General features: G+C 45.9%; 2 protein-coding genes across 2 annotated transcripts in view; one reads left to right on the top strand and one right to left on the bottom strand.

Moving 5' to 3' along the window:
* Positions 1-5,562: 5,562 nt before the first annotated feature.
* ccndbp1 (cyclin D-type binding-protein 1) lies at positions 5,563-13,222 on the top strand. The gene is made up of 11 exons (XM_084460631.1): positions 5,563-5,684; positions 6,037-6,096; positions 6,291-6,370; positions 6,712-6,793; positions 6,940-7,036; positions 7,675-7,748; positions 8,000-8,076; positions 9,226-9,482; positions 11,752-11,812; positions 12,945-12,991; positions 13,093-13,222. Exons 1-11 carry the CDS (start codon positions 5,591-5,593, stop codon positions 13,199-13,201), a joined length of 1,038 nt encoding a protein of 345 aa, XP_084316757.1. The 5' UTR covers positions 5,563-5,590; the 3' UTR covers positions 13,202-13,222.
* A 770-nt stretch (positions 13,223-13,992) lies between these two features.
* Positions 13,993-20,254, bottom strand: part of tgm8 (transglutaminase 8) — a gene marked incomplete at both ends in the record, with an annotated part of 13,770 nt that continues 7,508 nt past the window's right edge. The window contains 8 exons of the mRNA XM_084460681.1: positions 13,993-14,000; positions 15,052-15,215; positions 15,595-15,728; positions 15,877-16,040; positions 16,607-16,906; positions 17,299-17,541; positions 17,874-17,983; positions 19,581-19,719. Coding sequence (XP_084316807.1) covers positions 13,993-14,000; positions 15,052-15,215; positions 15,595-15,728; positions 15,877-16,040; positions 16,607-16,906; positions 17,299-17,541; positions 17,874-17,983; positions 19,581-19,719 — 1,262 coding nt within the window. The remainder of the gene's footprint in view (positions 14,001-15,051; positions 15,216-15,594; positions 15,729-15,876; positions 16,041-16,606; positions 16,907-17,298; positions 17,542-17,873; positions 17,984-19,580; positions 19,720-20,254) is intronic.

Below are 20,254 nucleotides of genomic sequence, written 5' to 3'. Positions count from 1 at the left end.
CAACGTCAGGGAGACGTTCAGATCATGTCTTAATAACGTCCGTCGGTCCTGAACCCCGTGTGTTCGTCTGCTGGACCCCTCAATATTCAAACGTCTGGCTTGGACCCCTCTAAGACGTCTGTGGACGTGCAGAACAGGTTCAATATCTGAACGTCTAAAAAAAACTTTCATTCTGGCTCCTAATTGGATGTCTTTGGACGTCCGAAAAAGACAAAAAAGACATCTAAAAGACGTTTTTTAGACGTGTCTTTGCTCAGTGGGGAGCTACCGAATCCTGACTGCGCAAGGAACGTGCGCTGAGCACCAGAAGTACCTTTGTGTAATTAGGCTATTGACCCCAGTTGTCGCTTTGATGAATCGTATAGCCTACATAGATGACGTCTAAGTTATTATCAGTAAGCGTTAGGGGTTGTTTTTTTGTTTTTTTAAACGTGTATTTCAACAAGAAAAATAAACAAACCATGAACATATTTATGAACTTGCTCGCGCTAGGTTATCTGCAGGTGTAGGATCTATAGCCTCTTGGGATCAGACTTTAGCGTTTATTTTTATTAGGCTATATCCAGGTTAGGCTATACTATCAGAACTAGACTTCGTTCAATTAACAGATTTCCATGTGCGTGTTATGTTATTAGCCAACTGTTAATGAGTCATTCATAACCTACAGCAGGTGTTGTGCTGAATTCCGACTCCCCGAGAGAATCTGACTCCTCTTCGCTATCTTTGACTTTTGAGAAGGCCTATCTTTTGACTTCCGAAACCATAATGTATACCACAACTATATCTGCCTCATTAAAACTCCAGTCGTGGGTCACACTTTACAATAAGGGTCACAAAAAACATGTGTTAACTGTTAACTAATGCTCATTTAGGGTTAGATTAGGTTACTTGGCGAAGCCAACACCCCAGGCGGGGACTGAATCCAGGACCTTATTTCTGTGAGGTGACAGCTACTGACAAGTACTGCACCACTGTGCCACTCCGAGCTGCACTGTGTGGCCGTTGAGAGCAAGGACCAGGCCTGGGCCCTGTCCTTCCGGAACCGTTGAGAGCAAGGACCAGGCCTGGGCCCTGTCCTTCCGGAACCGTTGAGAGCAAGGACCAGGCCTGGGCCCTGTCCTTCCAGAACCGTTGAGAGCAAGGACCAGGCCTGGGCCCTGTCCTTCCAGAACCGTTGAGAGCAAGGACCAGGCCTGGGCCCTGTCCTTCCAGAACCGGACAGCCTGTGGATAGAAGCGCCTCCTGATCCTCTCCGAGGTGGCGTTGATGCGTGACCTTCTTCCCAACCGTAGCAGAGAGAAGCCTGTAGTGTTGGAGGTCAGGCTTAACGGCGCTGTACCATCGGACCATGTAGTTGGACTCACTCGACCCGCTAGCCTATAAAAACCACTCACAGTTACAGCCTGTTCTAACTGAAACGAAGTCATGCCGGTCACTTCAAGACATCAATATGGTGGGAAAAAATATCACAACTATTGTGGTTTTCTGTAATCTGACTTTTAAAAAGGGACAGTTGTTTGGTATGCCTGAGTGGAGCCATTACCTACATAATCGCCACAATTGAACATGAATATCCCATCCCTGTCTGAAAAGAGACAGGTGTGTTATCAGTGTACTAGTTACAGAGTGAACTTAATAACAGATAAAAGCTGACCGGATGAGTTTCACCTCCCTCCCAGTTACTCAACAACAACTGATATCGGTTTAGAGGTGTGTGTGTGTGTGTGTGTGTGTGTGTGTGTGTGTGTGTGTGTGTGTGTGTGTGTGTGTGTGTGTACAGGAGTGTATGCATGTGTGTGTGTCTGTAAGTGTGTGTGTCTGTAAGTGTGTGTGTGTATGTGTGTCTGTAAGTGTGTAAGTGTGTGTGTGTGAGAGAGAGAGAGAGAGCATGTGAGAGAAGTCACATTGAGTCTGAAACACAGGCCTGGTTGTGACAGATCTTATGAACTTCTAGAATGTGGATAGGGAATGTGGTCAGGACACTTTTAAAGACAAGGTTGGAATGTTAAAAGTGTGACTTTCGGTCTTGTGTTGAACAGCTCACAGTTGAACTGACACCTTGATCACACAAACGGAAATGTTTTTTTTTTCATAACATCTCTTACAGACGAGGAGCCACAACTTTGTTCCCACGACTTTGTTGCTCATTAATCAATATAAATGTAGTCAATGTACTGTCTGCATTTGCGACTATGCCCCGCCTCTTCCTGAAGTTTGAGCCTTGTAATCCATCAGATGAATTGGGTCCTCTAACAGCAAAATGACGTCAGTTGCAAAATGGATCAATACAGTATTCTAGTTTTATGTTAAGTTAAAGTTATGTTCTCGTATCTCCTGAGCAAATTATGTTATCCCAGGCTTTTATGGCAGAAGAAGGGCTTTGCCACATTGTTGGGGCGGCTGTAGCTCAGTTGGTAGAGCGGGTCGTTCAGTGATCGAGGGTCAGTGGTTCGAATCCCAGCTCTCATTGCAAAACCCAAACCTATGCAATAGACAAAGCAACTGTACAACTGTATACTTGAATTGAGGCATCAGTATCAAAATGACTGTCTTATAACCTGTCAAAACTCCTCCTAGTTGCTTTAATTGCACTGACTATATGAAGGACACAGTCTCCCTTGATAGGATGGGATATGTAGATGAGAATCAAACTGCTAGACTACGGACAGTAAATTGCCTCCTCGGGAACCTTTAAATGTCTAGCTACGTGCTAGGACTGGAATGAGGTCTAGTCTGACTAGTGCTGATAAGGACAAGCAATGACAAGAATTCCAATAGAGTAGAGTGTAGAGTTAAGACAGAAAGTCTGCAACCTGCTTTCACCTTCTCATGACATTACAGACTTATTCTACAACAGATTGAGTTCATTTCTTTGCCCCAAACATCTACACAGAACAGCCAATAATGACAAAGTGAAAACAGGTTTTTAGAAAATATGCAATTTTATTTTATTGATAAAAAAATGTTATTTATGGGTTACATATCTGTACACACGCTTAGCCTAATACTGGGTTGATGCACCTTTGGCAGCGATTACAGATTCAAGGCGTCTTGGGAAAGGAGCTACGAGCTTGGCACATTTTTGTCCATTCTTCTTGGCAGTGGACTTCAATTAAGTTATAGAAACATTTCAAGCAAACCTGTTTTCGCTTTGTCATTATTGGCTATTTTGTGTAGAATTTTAGGCAATAAATGAACTGAAGTCGATTGTAGAATAAGTCTGTAATGTAATAAAATGTGGAGAAGGTGACTGTACCTGTACCTGTATGGGTTATATATGGAAAATCAAACTTTCTGTTCTATTCTATTCAAGATTATCACGAGATAACATCCGTCATCAGCAATCACCATTAACCTGTCACCTTAGTAATTTGGAGTTCCCACAAATACAGATCCCCTCCCCTCGAGGCATACAGGGACACCTATGATCTGTTTGGTGTGCTGTTCCAGGACTGGGCAGAAAGTGATAGGCGCACTAAAGCTGATAAGCTGGCCTCCGCGTATCCTTCAGACCTAGACAACACCTTAGCTGATGAACTCATTCAGTTCAGGCACTTCGTTAAGGATAAGACCTGGACTCAAAGCAACCTTCCCATGCTGTGGGATGTTTTTTTGTTGCGTTAAATCTCTTTTTGATAAGCCGGTCTCTAACTGTGAGGGAGAGAGGTATTTATCCGCTCTAAAGCAAGTAAACAATGAACAGAGAACAACAATGGCTTTCAGCTCTGTCATTCATTGAATCTGAGCTTGTTAGGAGTCTAGATTTCGAGGACATTATAGCCCAGTTTGCAAGAAAGTCAAGAAAGAGGCAAATGTAACCTTGATTTTAAGTTAACAAGACAGATATCCAGGATGAGTAGGCTAGACTTCACAGATGAGGCCTACGGACAGCTAAACATTAACAGGTCGCTGTCCTGTTACATAGGCCTACCGTGATGCACTGTCGGTGCTTTTGAAGTTATTCAACATACAGGACCCTGAGGCATGTGCGTAGACACACTATTTTACTAACCAGAAGAGTAGGTACATGGAAGGGAACACTAGGCCTACGACAAACAGGACTTTGACAGAAGAGGTTAAAGGTTAAAGTGCCAAATATGACAGAGATGTTTTCCCTTCTTCTGTCCTGTTCACTACACAGACAGACTGTTGTGGACAGCAACCCTAGTAGTACAGCAGGTTCAACATGACAGGGATGTAGGTGTATGTCATCATCATCATCATCATCATCATCATCAGGAAACAAATGGAGCGCATGTTACAAAAAGGTAGAGAGTAGGATGGGATGAAATGTAGGCCTGTCCTTATTCTACATCCATAGGAATCCCCTACTCATCCTAGTAGCAAACCTTTAGGCAACTACAGTATCCTTTGTAGGAGCGCCACCCTCCGGATGCTCTCAGAACTAAATTGCAATGTCCCTGACTTTGCCACATGGTGGCGCACGGTGGTGGATTTTGAAAATGGTGTCACGTTTATTGTCTTCCGACCGCGCAGCAAATAAATAGTTTGTTGGTCTACATTCATTAGACCACTGCATATCTGTAAACATTGTAACATTATATGGCAACAAAAACACATTTGTAAATACGTAAATAGTTCGTTTTTAAACAACCTGCCCAGCCTTTTCTATTCATTGTGCCTCTTTCAGAATTGGAATTATTAGTTGATTGCTAATTAGTTGATTACGTCATCTAGCTACTTACCAGCTACTTTTGGGAGAGCGAACAGCTACTTCCCTTCCAGAGGACTTGGCCCCTATGCCTCCATGGTTGGCCCCTAATGGTGCATTCGTTTATAACTGGAAGGTGGCAAATTCCGACTTGCTACTAGGAATGATTAAATAAAACACCGCATGAACTCGCACTTCCTCGTCGCAAATTCGGATGTTTCTCAGCCCCCAGTTGCTCGAATGCACTAGATATAACTAGGTAACTGTGATATAATGGTATATAGATATAACTAGGTAACTGTGATATAATGGTATATAGATATAACTAGGTAACTGTGATATAATGGTATATAGATATAACTAGGTAACTGTGATATAATGGTATATAGATATAACTAGGTAACTGTGATATAATGGTATATAGATATAACTAGGTAACTGTGATATAATGGTATATAGATATAACTAGGTAACTGTGATATAATGGTATATAGATATAACTAGGTAACTGTGATATAATGGTATATAGATATAACTAGGTAACTGTGATATAATGGTATATAGATATAACTAGGTAACTGTGATATAATGGTATATAGATATAACTAGGTAACTGTGATATAATGGTATATAGATATAACTAGGTAACTGTGATATAATGGTATATAGATATAACTAGGTAACTGTGATATAATGGTATATAGATATAACTAGGTAACTGTGATATAATGGTATATAGATATAACTAGGTAACTGTGATATAATGGTATATAGCTCGAATGCACACAGGTCGGAGGTAGGTATTTTGCCACTTGCGACTTGCCACCTCCGACCACAAACGAACGCACCCTAAGCCCCCCGCTGTTCATGCAGCAGCAGAGCTCCGCGTGTGTCGCCTGGGCTGGACGGTGCGGCGCCATGAGCGCTGACAACTCCCGTGGGGACGGGGACGTGTCTGTCCCTCTGAGAAACCTCCTCAACTCGCTCCAGTGCATCCGAGACCGAGTCAAAGGTAGGACCCAAATAAGGCCGTGTAGAGAACGTGAGCTCAGCTAGCGAGAGCAGTCTGGAAACGAGAGCGACAGTAGCTAACGTTAGCTAGCTAGCTTGGATACTGTTTATGATTTATGTAGCTAACTAACGTTAGGCCTGTGAACTAGCTAACGCTGTGAGTTGCAAGTATGTATGGGTGTATCTCAGCCAGCTGTCAGTACAGATGTATGTGATGCAGGTGTTTTGGGGCTAGATGACCATTGTTTACTGATAGCGCAGGACATAACGTTATGCCCCAACCTTGCTGCTAGCCATGTTGACTAGCTAGCTTGCCCTAACCCCGCCCTGGAATAACGTTGTGTGCCCCACAGATGGCGAATCCAACGAGTCCAGTGGGGTGTTTAACCTGTCCAACTTTTGGGAAACGCTGAGTTGAGTATTGACGTGTTTGCTGTCCACCCCTGTCAACTGTTCCTCGGGTCACCATTTAGAGCAGGGCTCACACTGATGTTGAACTACACATGTCTTATATCATTACCCTCTACCTCCACTCTCTCTTTATTTCCTCTCCTCTCTTTTTCTCTCCTCTTTTCTGCTCCCCTCTTCTCTCATTCCTCGTCTCCAGACCAGGCGGTGAAAGCTGTTTCTCAAGACGCTACTAAACTGAGCCTGGCCTTCTCCAAGCCACCACTGCCCTCACAAGAAGTAAGACTCGGCTAAAACCTGTGTTTTGTAGCTGTAATCTTAATTACATGACTGCCAAGTTATGCAACACATCAATACTAGGGCTGGGTATCGATACTGATTTCCAAAAATGAATGAATGAATCATTGAATGAATGAATGAACTATTCATACCTTAATTTATTCATTCATTCATTAAATAAAAGATCGATTTTGGGATTCATGAATCGATTCTGAATCATTTGATTCAGAATCGATTCAGAATCCCAAAATCGATTTTTTAAACCCAGCCCTACTCTCTGTGACTGTTTACCCCTCTCTGTGACTGTTTACCCCTCTCTGTCTGTCTGTCTGTCTGGTCAGGATGTGGAGCGGCTGGCAGAGTCCATCCAGAAGAGCGTTCTGGCTCTGTCCACAGTTTACTACTGGCTACCTAAGAGCCAAGGTAGCTACTTCCCTGTTGACCGGCAGCCCTTGGTCAAAGTACAGTTCCAAATCATTTCTATTACTTTTTAGAGTGCTAATATGCTCCATAGGGCAGACTGGCCCACTAGTAGAGCTGTCAATCACCATATGCTCCGCCCTCCCCAGGCATATCTCTGCGCCGATTGGTCAGGGACGCAACAGTGGAAGTGCTGGAGGGCATGGCACAGCTGGTGGAGGTCCTGCTCAGCTCTCCTCTACAGAGGTAACACAGCCTCCTCTCGCTCTCGCGCTCTCTCTCTCTCTCTCTCGCTCTCTCGCTCTCTCTCTCTCGCTCTCTCTCTCGCGCTCTCTCGCTCACTCACTCGCTCGCTCGCTCACTCTCTCGCTCTCTCTCTATCTCTCTGTCTCACACACACACACACACACACACATTTAAATACTTTCCACCGATTAAATTACAGCTATCAGGGAATCAAATATAACAGGGCAAGACAGTTCCAGAACACTCAGGGATCCACAGCACCTTCATCTCCACACAGCAAGGCTGCCCATGACAGCTGAAACAGAGCAGTATTCAACAAGCTGTTGAGCTCTGCTGTCTCCCATGCCAGCGATGCTCAGATCACTCCTTGTGTACTTGTGTACATGCTTCCAGATATAAGTACACAAAATCTACATCTGAACCCAAAGTTGGTAGTAGTATTTTTAAGTACTTAAGATATTTATCTTGGAAAGCATGGTTCATGTACAGATCAAAAACACAGCCTTCTTCTGCAATCAGGACCTCTCTCTCACACACACACACACGTACGCACGCACGCACGCACACAACGGTCAGATTTACTAACACCAAAGAGAGACAGTCAGCAGGTTGAATCATGGGACGTCTCTCTCTCTCAGTCTCTCCCAGGAGCAGCTGACCTCCACAGGAGGGCTGTGGGCGGCCTGTGACCAGTTTGACCACCTGCCTCAAGGTGAGTCCATGGCAACCGCAGTCACTCCCATGTCCACTCCCCCTCCGCCGTGTTCTGGAGAGGTGTAATTACCACAGACAACCTGCAGGGGGGGATATTAGACCGGTGATGACATGGGGATCCTGCTGCTGCATCCATGTACTGTAACGTGTGTGTGTGTGTGTGTGTGTGTGTGTGTGTGTGTGTGTGTGTGTGTGTGTGTGTGTGTGTGTGTGTGTGTGTGTGTGTGTGTGTGTGTGCTCTTCATACAGATAACAAGGCAGCAGTGTTGGGTCTGCTGTCCTCCCATGTAGGGATGGTGAAGGACGCTATAGAGGAGATGGAACAGGTATTGTTTATCAGATCCCCGTTAGCGCTGCACAATATATCATTTATGCACGGCCATCTCAATGTGCACATGCGCAATAGTCACATCACCAGGGCCCGCGATGTTGTTCTCTTTTTCCCCTGCTATGTTAACTCAAAACATGTCATGATACTTACTTTTTGCTCAACCTTTTAATTTTGATGACTGTCAAAAACTAAGAGATGCATTATTAGTAGGCGTTTTGGAACGCAGTCAAGTCAAGACACTTGTCTACCGGTGTAAGCAGACGCGAGGATCACTGTTTAGTTCTAACCTCATATAGGACATAGGCCTGTATGTTTACATCCCTGTTCGTTTATAACATCCCTGTTCTGTTTATAACATCCCTGTTCTGTTTATAACATCCCTGTTCTGTTTATAACATCCCTGTTCTGTTTATAACATCCCTGTTGTGTTTATAACATCCCTGTTGTGTTTATAACATCCCTGTTCCGTTTATAACATCCCTGTTCCGTTTATAACATCCCTGTTCTGTTTATAACATCCCTGTTACGTTTATAACATCCCTGTTCTGTTTATAACATCCCTGTTCTGTTTATAACATCCCTGTTCCGTTTATAACATCCCTGTTCTGTTTATAACATCCCTGTTCCGTTTATAACATCCCTGTTCCGTTAATAACATCCCTGTTGGTTTATAACATCCCTGTTCTGTTTATAACATCCCTGTTCTGTTTATAACATCCCTGTTCTGTTTATAACATCCCTGTTCTGTTTATAACATCCCTGTTGGTTTATAACATCCCTGTTGTGTTTATAACATCCCTGTTGTGTTTATAACATCCCTGTTCCGTTTATAACATCCCTGTTCCGTTTATAACATCCCTGTTCTGTTTATAACATCCCTGTTCTGTTTATAACATCCCTGTTCCGTTTATAACATCCCTGTTCTGTTTATAACATCCCTGTTCCGTTTATAACATCCCTGTTCTGTTTATAACATCCCTGTTCCGTTTATAACATCCCTGTTCCGTTAATAACATCCCTGTTGGTTTATAACATCCCTGTTCTGTTTATAACATCCCTGTTCTGTTTATAACATCCCTGTTCTGTTTATAACATCCCTGTTGGTTTATAACATCCCTGTTCTGTTTATAACATCCCTGTTCAGGCGCAGGCAGAGAGCGTGGACCCCTTCAGTAACGAGCTGGAGGACGAGGACGAGGAGGAGTCCAGGGGAAACCAGGACACCTACTGGTCGGAGAGGGACCGGCGGGTGATGGCGCCGTGCGGCGGCCTGATGAAGGCGTCCGCCGCATGCCTGAGGAAGCTCTCCTCCGCCGTCAGGACCAGCGGCAGCGTCGCCACGCCCCAGACGGTGGCGCAGCTCGACGACCTGGCTGACATCACCAAAGAGATCAGTCCTGGGTAAATTATCTCTACTACCCCATAAACCCCCCAAACTACCCTCCTTCATGAGGTCTTCTTACTGACCGAGTTCCAACTGGAGCTACACTTGAGGTGTGTGTGTGTGTGTGTGTGTGTGTGTGTGTGTGTGTGTGTGTGTGTGCGCTTGCAACACTGAGCATGTGTGTGCATTAGGGCTGTCAAATAAATACTCAAACTTTGACTAGTCGTCGACTTTGGGGGGAAAAAAATGCATAATCGATGTTGAAAATGTAGATGTGATTAGTAGGCTACCGGAAAGCAGCATGCGCTCACAGACTCCCGAGTCCCACCCATTTTTGAATCATGACGAAACACATTACGCTAGTATTCATTCTTCAACATGGCCAAAAAAATCTGCAAAACCACTATCTACAGTATCTATCTATCTAGGTGGCGAGGAAATAACCTTGCTTCCTTAAAATCTGAACGCATTTTCTCGGCAGCTGACAGGCCACATTGTAAACAAGCTCTGAATACTAAGCCGGTAGACAAACATACTCCTGGAGCTTGCTCGATCGCCTTGTTGAGAGGGGTCAGGGAAGAATGTTTACAGCTCACTTATCTGGCCCCCGGGTGATTGCTGTTTTTTTTGCTTCCCTCTGGAATATGTAGAGGTGGGTCGTATGCCCACCTCCCTTGTTCTCTGTAAAGCGCATTGTGTTGCCTCTGGGTATGAAATGCGCTATATAAATAAAGCTTTGATTGATTGATTGAATATGATCAAGTGGACCAGAGCTCTACTGGCTGGTCCTCTTGTTTAGTTATCAGTTGGAGAGGATACAGGCCTGATTAAAGGACCCTGTTTGCACTAAATGTCACCCATGTTGACTGGATTAAATGGTAAACGGACTGCACTTATATAGCGCTTTTCCACCTTAGCAGCACTCAAAGCGCTTTACAATGGCCTCTCATTCACCCATTCACATTCACACACCAATGGCGGTAGCTGCCATGCAAGGTGCTCACCTGCTCATTGGGAGCAATTTGGGGTTAGGTGTCTTGCTCAAGGACACTTCGACATGTGGACAGTCGGAGCTGGGATTCGAACCGCTGACCCTTCGATCATTGAACGAACCGCTCTACCAACTGAGCTACAGCCGCCCCCACTGGATATTAACTTTACATACTTGAATCCTGTGAACACAGACCGACACGAAAGTTCCACTGGTGCTTGTTCATGACAACAGGCGGCCAGCGCCCTCCTGTGGTTAGAAGCGGTTCCATCAAATGCGTCATTTTCTATCCAAAATTATATAATACCCAATAATCGAATATATTAGATTTTCGGAAAATAAAGTTGAATATAATTTCTGAGCTCGGTTGACAGCCCTAGTGTGCATGTGTGCTTGTGTCATATCAGCGTTGGAGAGATGTACATGCTGATGAGCAGTATCAGTGGGAGACGAGGGTAGGGAGTGTTCTGGAAGGCGTACCCAGCCCTGAGGTAACCTGAGAAACTGCTCTCTGGTGGTTTTCTGGTTCACATGAATCATTGGCAAATTATTTGGCAAATTATGCAACCAACTGTAATAAAACTGATTGAGCTGTAAGCCAAACGATTCATCATCTCAGCATTATCTTAACATCAAGAGTTGGAAGACATACACACAGGCATGACACAGCCAAAGACTGTAAGTTGATTTCTGTAGTGATGATTTTCTGTAGTGATGATTGATGCGTTTGTGTCAGTTAGTGGTTGGAAGTGTGCAGCTAAGTGGATCCCCTCAAATACAAGTATTCAAGTACATACCAGATAAGTATAGAGAGAGAGAGAGAAAGATAGAAGGGTGAAGCTCTTTGGCAACATTGCTTAAACGTAACACATTCATGGCAATATAAAGCCTCAGGTGAGGGTGACCCTGCCGCTCTGTTGACAGGTGACAGATTGGGCTACACCCCATCATAGTGTTCCAAACATTCCAACGTCCCTCTCACCCCAGATTAACCTTCATGACTCCTCCTCCTCCTCCTCACCCTGTCCTGCTTCTCCTACAGCAGACAGATATGCAACTATGTCAAGTGCTGCCCATGATTGTGATGTTTGGTTGTTTCACCCGCTGATTTAAATGTTCCTCTCCTGTCCTATCCCTGTGTGTGTGTGTGTGTGTGTGTGTGTGTGTGTGTGTGTGTGTGTGTGTGTGTGTGTGTGTGTGTGTGTGTGTGTGTGTGTGTGTGTGTGTGTGTGTGTGTGTGTGTGTGTGTGTGTGTGTGTGTGTGTGTGTGTGTGTGTGTGTGTGTGTGTGTTCAGGGTTGATGACCTGGCCCTGAGCCTCTACCCTCCCATGGACTACCCCGGAGTGAAGACCAACGTAAGACTCTCCTCATCTCCCTCTCCTCATCTCCCTCTCCTCACCTCCATATCTCTCTCCTCTCCTTCATCTCTCTCTCCTCACCTCTATCTCCCTCTCCTCACCTCCATCTCTCTCTCCTCTCCTTCATCTCTCTCTCCTCACCTTCATCTCCCTCTCCTCACCTCCATCTCCCTCTCCTCACCTCCATCTCCCTCTCCTCACCTCCATCTCCCTCTCCTCACCTCCATCTCTCTCTCCTCTCCTTCATCTCTCTCTCCTCTCCTCCATCTCTCTCTCCTCACCTCCCTCTCTCCCTCCTCACCTCCCTCTCCTCACCTCCATCTCTCTCTCCTCACCTCCATCTCCCTCTCCTCACCTCCATCTCTCTCCTCACCTCCATCTCCCTCTCCTCACCTCCATCTCTCTCTCCTCACCTCCATCTCTCTCTCCTCACCTCCATCTCTCTCTCCTCTCCTCCATCTCTCTCTCCTCACCTCCATCTCTCTCTCCTCACCTCCATCTCTCTCTCCTCACCTCCATCTCTCCTCACCTCCATCTCTCTCTCCTCACCTCCATCTCCCTCTCCTCACCTCCATCTCTCTCCTCACCTCCATCTCTCTCTCCTCACCTCCATCTCTCTCTCCTCACCTCCATCTCTCTCTCCTCACCTCCATCTCTCTCTCCTCACTTCTCACTTAAATCTATGATTTATCGGCTTTTCCAAATGTCTTGGAAATAGAGACAGTGTTTCCATGTGTTTATCAGCATGTATAACATTCGATTATCATAGAAACTTGTTTTTATACAGACCATATCGATAGCGGTAACTATAGGTTATCGCCAATGACAGCAATGTTAATATCTGTCATCGGTATCGGACAAAATGTTCATATCTGTGCATCCCTAGTATTAAACAATGAGAACATAGACGATTTATACAGTAGTGATAAATGATAGATTAACAGGGGTCAGGGGAGAATTGGGCGAACTAGTTTTACTACTGTGCTTTACTACTACCTCCTAGGATAGCAAGCACTTACACATTCTGCCCCCATCACTCCAGAGCTCTCTCATAGCACAAAAGTCTTTTTTCCTAAGTGAGAGAGATGAACTATTCTAAACTCTCTCGTCTGTGTCTCTCTCATTCTAGGCGTGTAAGCTGGCCTCTGTATTAAAGAAAACTCTGGAGATCATCAGGTATGAACCTTGTGTCAACTAACGAGTCATTCAGCGAGCAGCAGATGGTGAGAGATATGCAACTCACACTCTGTCCTGTTATAACCCCTCCCCTCCCCCAGGGCCGGCCATGTGTGTCTGGAGGCTGATCTGACCTGGGTTCAGTTCTTAGAAGCAGCTGTGGATCACAACCTGCACAAGATCCAGGACCTCATACAAGCCTCCAGCTAGAGGAGCTCTTTGTGCGTGTGTGTGTGTAGGGTGGGTGGGTGCGTGTGTGTGTGCGCGTGCGTGTGTGTGTGTGGGGTGGGTGGGTGGGTGGGCGGGCATGTTTGTTTGTTTGTGTGTATGTGTGTGTGTGTGTGTGTGTGTGTGTGTGTGTTTGTGTGCGCGCGTATATATATGTGTGTGTGTGCGCACGCATGTGCATGTGTGCGCGTGTGTGAGAAAAGAGAGGCGTGTTTGGGAGCGAGTGACCAAGAGCCTTAGAGAGAGAAGAGAGACTCCCCTTGTGATATGAGCTGTTGACCTTGGATGTGAGGGAGCTCCTGTTCATCCTGTATCTAACTCTACTAGCTGTCCTGTATTGGCTTCGTCTCAAGCTGCTGCAGGGCAAACATTTGCTGAACATACAAATCTTGCCCCAGGAGTGTAAACAATACCTATTTATGGAGGGATTAGGCTGTGATGTGTGTTACAATCAGGCATGTTATAAACAGAACAGGGATGCCTATTTTTGAACAGGTAGTCTTCTAAAACTGTGTAATTTCAACGGCTGTTCCAATATGAAAAGGTTATATAAATATCTTCTAGAATTTCTGTGTGTGTTATTTTGTATTATGAAAATGCCGCAGGTAGAGTGCATATCAAATCACGCGCGCATGGGATAACTCTGTACCTGTATGTCATGTCACATATTTGTAGGAAAGTGGCCCACTTTTATAGTAAGGATCTCGTATGATTTAACACATACGGTAAAGTATACGACCACGTACCTGTACGGATATTCAATACAATTCGCCTTATTCACCTGGCAGCAAAAGCAAGATCATGTGAGTATGGAGATTTGTGTGACAGTCTGGTTAAAGACAGAATAGTCGTGGGAATAAGAGACGATCAAATAAGAGTAAAGTTGCTGAGAACAAAGGACTTAGACTTAGCCACAGCTGTGTGTATATGTCGCACCGCAGAGGCGAGCTACATGCAAATGAAAAAAATACAAAATGCGCAGGTGGAGTGCACCGTCAATGAAGTCAATCAATCAATCAAAGCTTTATTTGTATAGCGCATTTCATACCCAGAGGCAACACAATGCGCTTTACAGAGAACAAGGGAGGTGGGCATACGACCCACTCTCTACATATTCCAGAGGGAAGCAAAAAAACAGTAATCACCCGGGGGCCAGATAAGTGAGCTGTAAACATTGTTCCCTGACCCCTCTCAACAAGTCAAACAAAGTCACACAGGCAGAACACAATACAAGACTGCAACTACTGTGGAAGAGATCAGCAGAGATGGAAATGTCCAGCTTATGGTGAGAAATGCAAGAAATGCGGAAAAAAGAACCATTTTTCAAACAAGTGCATGTCCAAAGCAAATGCAACATAAAGGCCAGTACACATGGTAGAAGACCAGTCCGATTCAGAGACAGAATTTTACGTGGACATGGTGAAAGCAAATCACTGCGAAGACTGGGAAGTAGACATAAAAATAAGCAACAGAAAAGTCAGGTTTAAAATAGACACAGGCGTTCAATGCAACATCATGCCCGAGTCAATTCACAGACAGATCTGTGAGAAACTAGAGGAGACTAAAGCAAAATTAGTGACTTATGGAGGACAATGCTTAAAGCCAAGGGGCAAATGCCAGGTATTAACAGAATCAGAAGAAATATCATTACACAGACCAAGCAAAAATGGACACATCTTTTGTGTGAACCAGTTGTGGTTGGGTGTCCAGACTCAGGCCAGACTTTTTTTTATTAGACCTTTATTTAACCAGGTAAGCCTATTGAGATAAAGAATCTCTTTTTCAAAAGCGACCTGGCCAAGAGGCAGCAAATTACAAATGACACAGTCTACCTCCGTCGCTCCAGCCATAAGGGGCCACGTCCACGTTGCAGCTGGCCTTGACGTGTCTGAAGGCGCTGCAGTCGAAGTCGGCCACCAGCTTCTTGACGCCCGACCTGTAGGGGGTTATGGTCACCTTCATGCGGACGAGGCTCCCCGCGGGAAGCACTGCCAGCCTGGGGAGACGAGCACACGATCAGGCCCTGGCTCAACTCGACCACTACACCTCATGGTAACGCATAATTCCACATAAGACGAGTTATTCATGATTCAAACAGCTCACTTTACACTTAACATGATCGAAAAGGAGCAAGAAGAAGAAAAAAATCCTATTTTACCTGCTCCTTATTCAAAAAACAATAAAAATAGATGGTCTGTCAATTACAGATACTTTGCAATCATTTAGGTTAGGGAGTAGGTTATAGTACAGTGTTTCTGAAGGTTAGGGGGTAGGGTGCAGAAGGTGAGGATGGGGTTCAGGGTGTGTAGGGTTGAGGAGGTACAGCAGGGTGCAGGGGTTGGTTTTGGACCGGCCCGGTGTTGCTAGGGACAGACCTCTCCCGGGCGCTGGTGGACATCACTCCGCTGCCGGTGACGGTGATGGAGCAGTCTCTCAGAGGCTCAGACAGAGGGTTCACAAACACCACCTCCACCGTCAGCTCCTGGTGCTGCTGCGCTGGGCCCAGCGGCTGCAACACACACACACACACACACAGTCAACAAATAGCCCTTTCACACAGAGCTCGACTGCTCTAGGTTGCCCTCTCTAGTAGACAGACAGGCAGGCAGACAGACAGGCAAGCAGACAGACAGACAGGGTAAAGATAGGTAACCCACAGTGATAGTGAGGGTGGGGTCCTCCGGTACGATATCCATCTCTGTGAGGTAAACGTTCTCCGTGTCATCCTGGTCCATTGCCATGGCCGACACCTTGAGGCTGTTGTTGTCCAGTAAATGTTTTCCATAATTGGTGAAGGGGATCAGGATAGGGATGGAGATCTCTGGAAACACACACACACACACACACACACACGCATGATACATGTGGTTCACCTCTGGTATTATTGTATTTAGATTGCTATTCTTGCACTTTGCCTTCAGCACTAGATTATGCTCTTAATCACTTGTTTTAGAAAGGAGATGCACTTGTGAGTTCTGGCAAGTAGTAGTACTTTGGCTTTTCCTACGTTAAATTCAATTATTGGATAAAAGCGTCTGCTAAATGACTGTAATGTAACGTAAAATGTAATGGCACTACACTATAAGGTCCATGGCCGTGCTGATGACCAGGCTGTACTGTAGGTTATACTACCTAACGCAGAAACAAAGGGGCGGGACTAGAGGTGGTGGGGGCGGGGCTATATGTGGCAGGGCTAGGGGATGTGGGGGCAGGGCTATATGTGGCGGGGGCGGGGCTAGATGCTGTGGGGGCAGGGTTAGAGGCTGTGCGGGCAGGGCTAGAGGCAGCGGGGCGGGGATAGCGGGGGTGGGGCGGGGCTAGAGCACATGGGGGCGGGGCTAGAGGCTGTGGGGGTGGGGCTAGAGGCGGCGGCGGCGGGGTGGTCACCTTGCCCGGGAAGCAGCCGCTGCTCCATCTTCTCGGCCTGCACCGGCGAGGCGGGCACGCCGGTGTACCTCATGGCCTGGACGTTGACGTGCAGCAGCAGGCATCGGGGGGCGTGGCCAGGGTTGAGCAGCTCCACACTCACACGGATGTCTGACCCGTTCCGAGGCCGGCCCTCCACCACCAGCTTCATCTCCACAAGCCCCGGCTCCTGGGTTCCGTTGGGGGTACCCCCCTCCTCAGGCCTGGCCGTGTTGATCCTGGCTACTGCGCTGTTGTAGATGGTCCGCTCCGCCATGGTGCCTGATGGACAGATAATGAGGAAGGCTGTTTGGTCAGGAGGACTGGGCATCTACACACACAAACACACTCATTCACACACACACTCACTCTCACACTCACACAAACACACACACTCACTCACACACTCACTCACACACACTCATTCTCACACACACTCACTCACTCACTCACTCACTCACTCACACACACTCACTCTCACACACACTCACTCACTCACACAAACACACTCACACACACACAAACACTCACACACATACACACACACAGTTGTGGACTACAGACATGGAAGTAAGGCTAAGGACTACATAAACGTACCGACACATGGCACGTGTGTGTGTGTGTGTGTGTGTGTGTGTGTGTGTGTTTGTGTGTGTGTGCGCGTGCACGCTGACCCTCTCTGTGCTTGTAGCAGTCGGTGACGTTGAGCCTCTTGTCGCTGCCCACGCTCTTGGTGCTGATGTTCTGGCCCACGGTCGCCGTGTCGGAGTACATCCTCTGCTTGGAGCCGTCGGCCGCCACCATCCAGCACACGCGGTCGGCGCTGACCTCGGCGAACACGAACGGCAGGTCGTACTTCAGGTCCGTGCGGCCCTGGAGGATGCCCTTCACAGGGCAGGGGCCGCAGCAGAAGACACCTGGGGGGGGAGAGCCAGGTAATCAGAAGATTGATTTATTTTATTATATATATATATTATTTTTTTTAAAGCCACCATCTGGACGTATATCAAGGAGACTCCTGTCCAGAGAGGAGGACCTGTGCATACGTGTGCGCTTATATCAGCAATGCCTGATTCATATGAGCAATGAAGATGGATTCAAGATGGCGTCTAGGTGGGTGTGAGAGATGGTTCTTGGGCCGAGGGCTGTACAGTATGGCCACTTTCCCTCAACAGCCACAGTTGTTTTGTTGTGCTTTGTGGTCAGTATTTGATGTTTTGGGTTTACGGTGAGGGTCTCGGGATCGTACCATTGCTCTTCTCCTGGGGGGTGGGGTCTAGCACCTGCCAGCCGTCATACAGCGAAACCGCCGACAGGTCGGGTCGTCTCATCCAGGCCTCCACCCACACGTGGTAGTTCCTATGACGACAGGACACACCCCATTCTAGAACAGTATTCTAACGTTCTATAAAAACGGATTACTTTCTAGACTCTGTATGTACGTCCCAGACAGACTTGGACACTATTCTTATAGGAGCCATTGATCATAGACAGTAGACTACACCCTTTTAAAAGGTCGGATACGACCAGACAGTATACTGTCTCATATGGCTGCCATGTTGGGTAGATAGATAGATAGATAGATAGATAGATAGATAGATAGATAGATAGATAGATAGATAGATAGATAGATAGATAGATAGATAGATAGATAGATAGATAGATAGATAGATAGATAGATAGATAGATAGATAGATAGATAGATAGATAGATAGATAGATAGATAGATAGATAGATAGATAGATGTTGTTGTTTGCTTTGGCATATGTTTCCCATGCCAATAAAGCCCTTTGAATTAAATTTAATTGAGAAAGAGAGAGAGAGAGAGACAGAGGGGGAACAAAGCTAAATTAATTCTAATGGGAGACTGACCTGTCATCATTCTAGACATCATACTAACGCATCGTTTTAGTTGAGAATATAGTCATCAGTATGCATGCAGCCTGTACACACATACAAACACACAACCCTCACACAGACAGTCGCATAGCTACCAGTAGTTGACCTGTGGCCCAGTCTGTCTGAAACATATGAAAATCTAACCTTGTTATCAGCTGATCGTCTGATGCTGGTGTGTGTGTGTGTGTGTGTGTGTACGCGCAAGATGGGACGCTCATTGTTATTCTAGCCAGCGGGAGCGAGCCGGCATTCGTTTCACACACCCAGGTCATCTGCTGTCACCACACACACACACACACACACACACACACACACACACACACATTTGAATGAAAAAAAACCAAGTGCGCTAGTGGAGGCAAACTGGGGAGTAAAGATCAAGTCATCAACGCCCGGTGAACGTCTAGGCTATACACCCCCCCCCCCCCTCCCCACACACACACACACACACACACACACACACACACACACACACACACACACACACACACACCTCTCGCTGTCTGTCACTCTCACACATTGGGGCGTCGCTAGACATAATCATCTGGTCTCTCAGTGGGTTTTGCTTTGTCTATGTCTGCTCCTCACAACACACATACACATACACACACACACACACACACACACACACACACACACACAAATACTGTCTGTCTGTCTTTCTGCCTGTCTGTCTGCCTGCTTGTCTATCTGCCTGCTTGCGACCGAGAACATTTCCAGTCTAACCTGTCTGACTATGAGTTTGGCAACGGGGATCTTTTAAGTGTGTGTGAATGCATGTGTGTGTGTGCGTGTGTGTATGCCTTGTGTATGCCCACCCTTTTAAAAGGTCGGATACGACCAGACAGTATACTGTCTCATATGGCTGCCATGTTGGGTAGATAGTTAGATAGATAGATAGATAGATAGATAGATAGATAGATAGATAGATAGATAGATAGATAGATAGATAGATAGATAGATAGATAGATAGATAGATAGATAGATAGATAGATAGATAGATAGATAGATAGATAGATAGATAGATAGATAGATAGATAGATAGATAGAGTTTTACCAGACACTGTCCTTGCTCTCTCTCTTGAGCATGACTCCGCACTTGTCGTAGAAGACGTCTACTGTCAGGTTCTTGTCCGTGTCGTGAGCCGACTGGAAGTTGGTGACGACTCGACAAGGGATCCCCAGACACCTCAGCACTTACAGAGAACCAGAGGGACAGAAGACACACGCACGCTGCTCAACGTCACAAACGGACAATTGCGTTGTGTTGTGCTGTGTTGTATTTTATGACAACAACATATTTTACACAGAAAGCACAGACTGTAACAGCACAACACCCAATGCGACACTATTATGCTGTTTTATACTCCATCTACAGAGCATTACTGCCCTACAAAGCCAAAAGACCGTAATTCATTTTTGGTCGAAAATGAGTTTTTGTCATTTTTGGGACATTAAGCATCTACTTTATCATGTGGACAAGTATCTTGAGTCAATTGTTTTTCTGAGAAAATAGTGGGTTGACTTTAACTTAACTTCCGACAGTGCTACAGAAGCCAAGGCAGAAGAACGTAACTTCAGTTAGGGTTCTTAGCCATGGCTTCTCGGCTCTCTTCAACGTTCGATTTGAGATACCGTAGAATAGATTTGGCTGGACAACAAAAAAGCTTTAAAGTCATTTTTCTCAGTTCTGCACTCTGGCGAGTTAAGGTCTTTTGCCTTTGTAGGGCA

The sequence above is a fragment of the Borostomias antarcticus genome (assembly GCF_949987555.1).
Source record: "Borostomias antarcticus genome assembly, chromosome: 33".
Taxonomy (NCBI): Eukaryota; Metazoa; Chordata; class Actinopteri; order Stomiiformes; family Stomiidae; genus Borostomias; species Borostomias antarcticus.
This window is presented reverse-complemented; position numbering and strand designations above follow the sequence as displayed.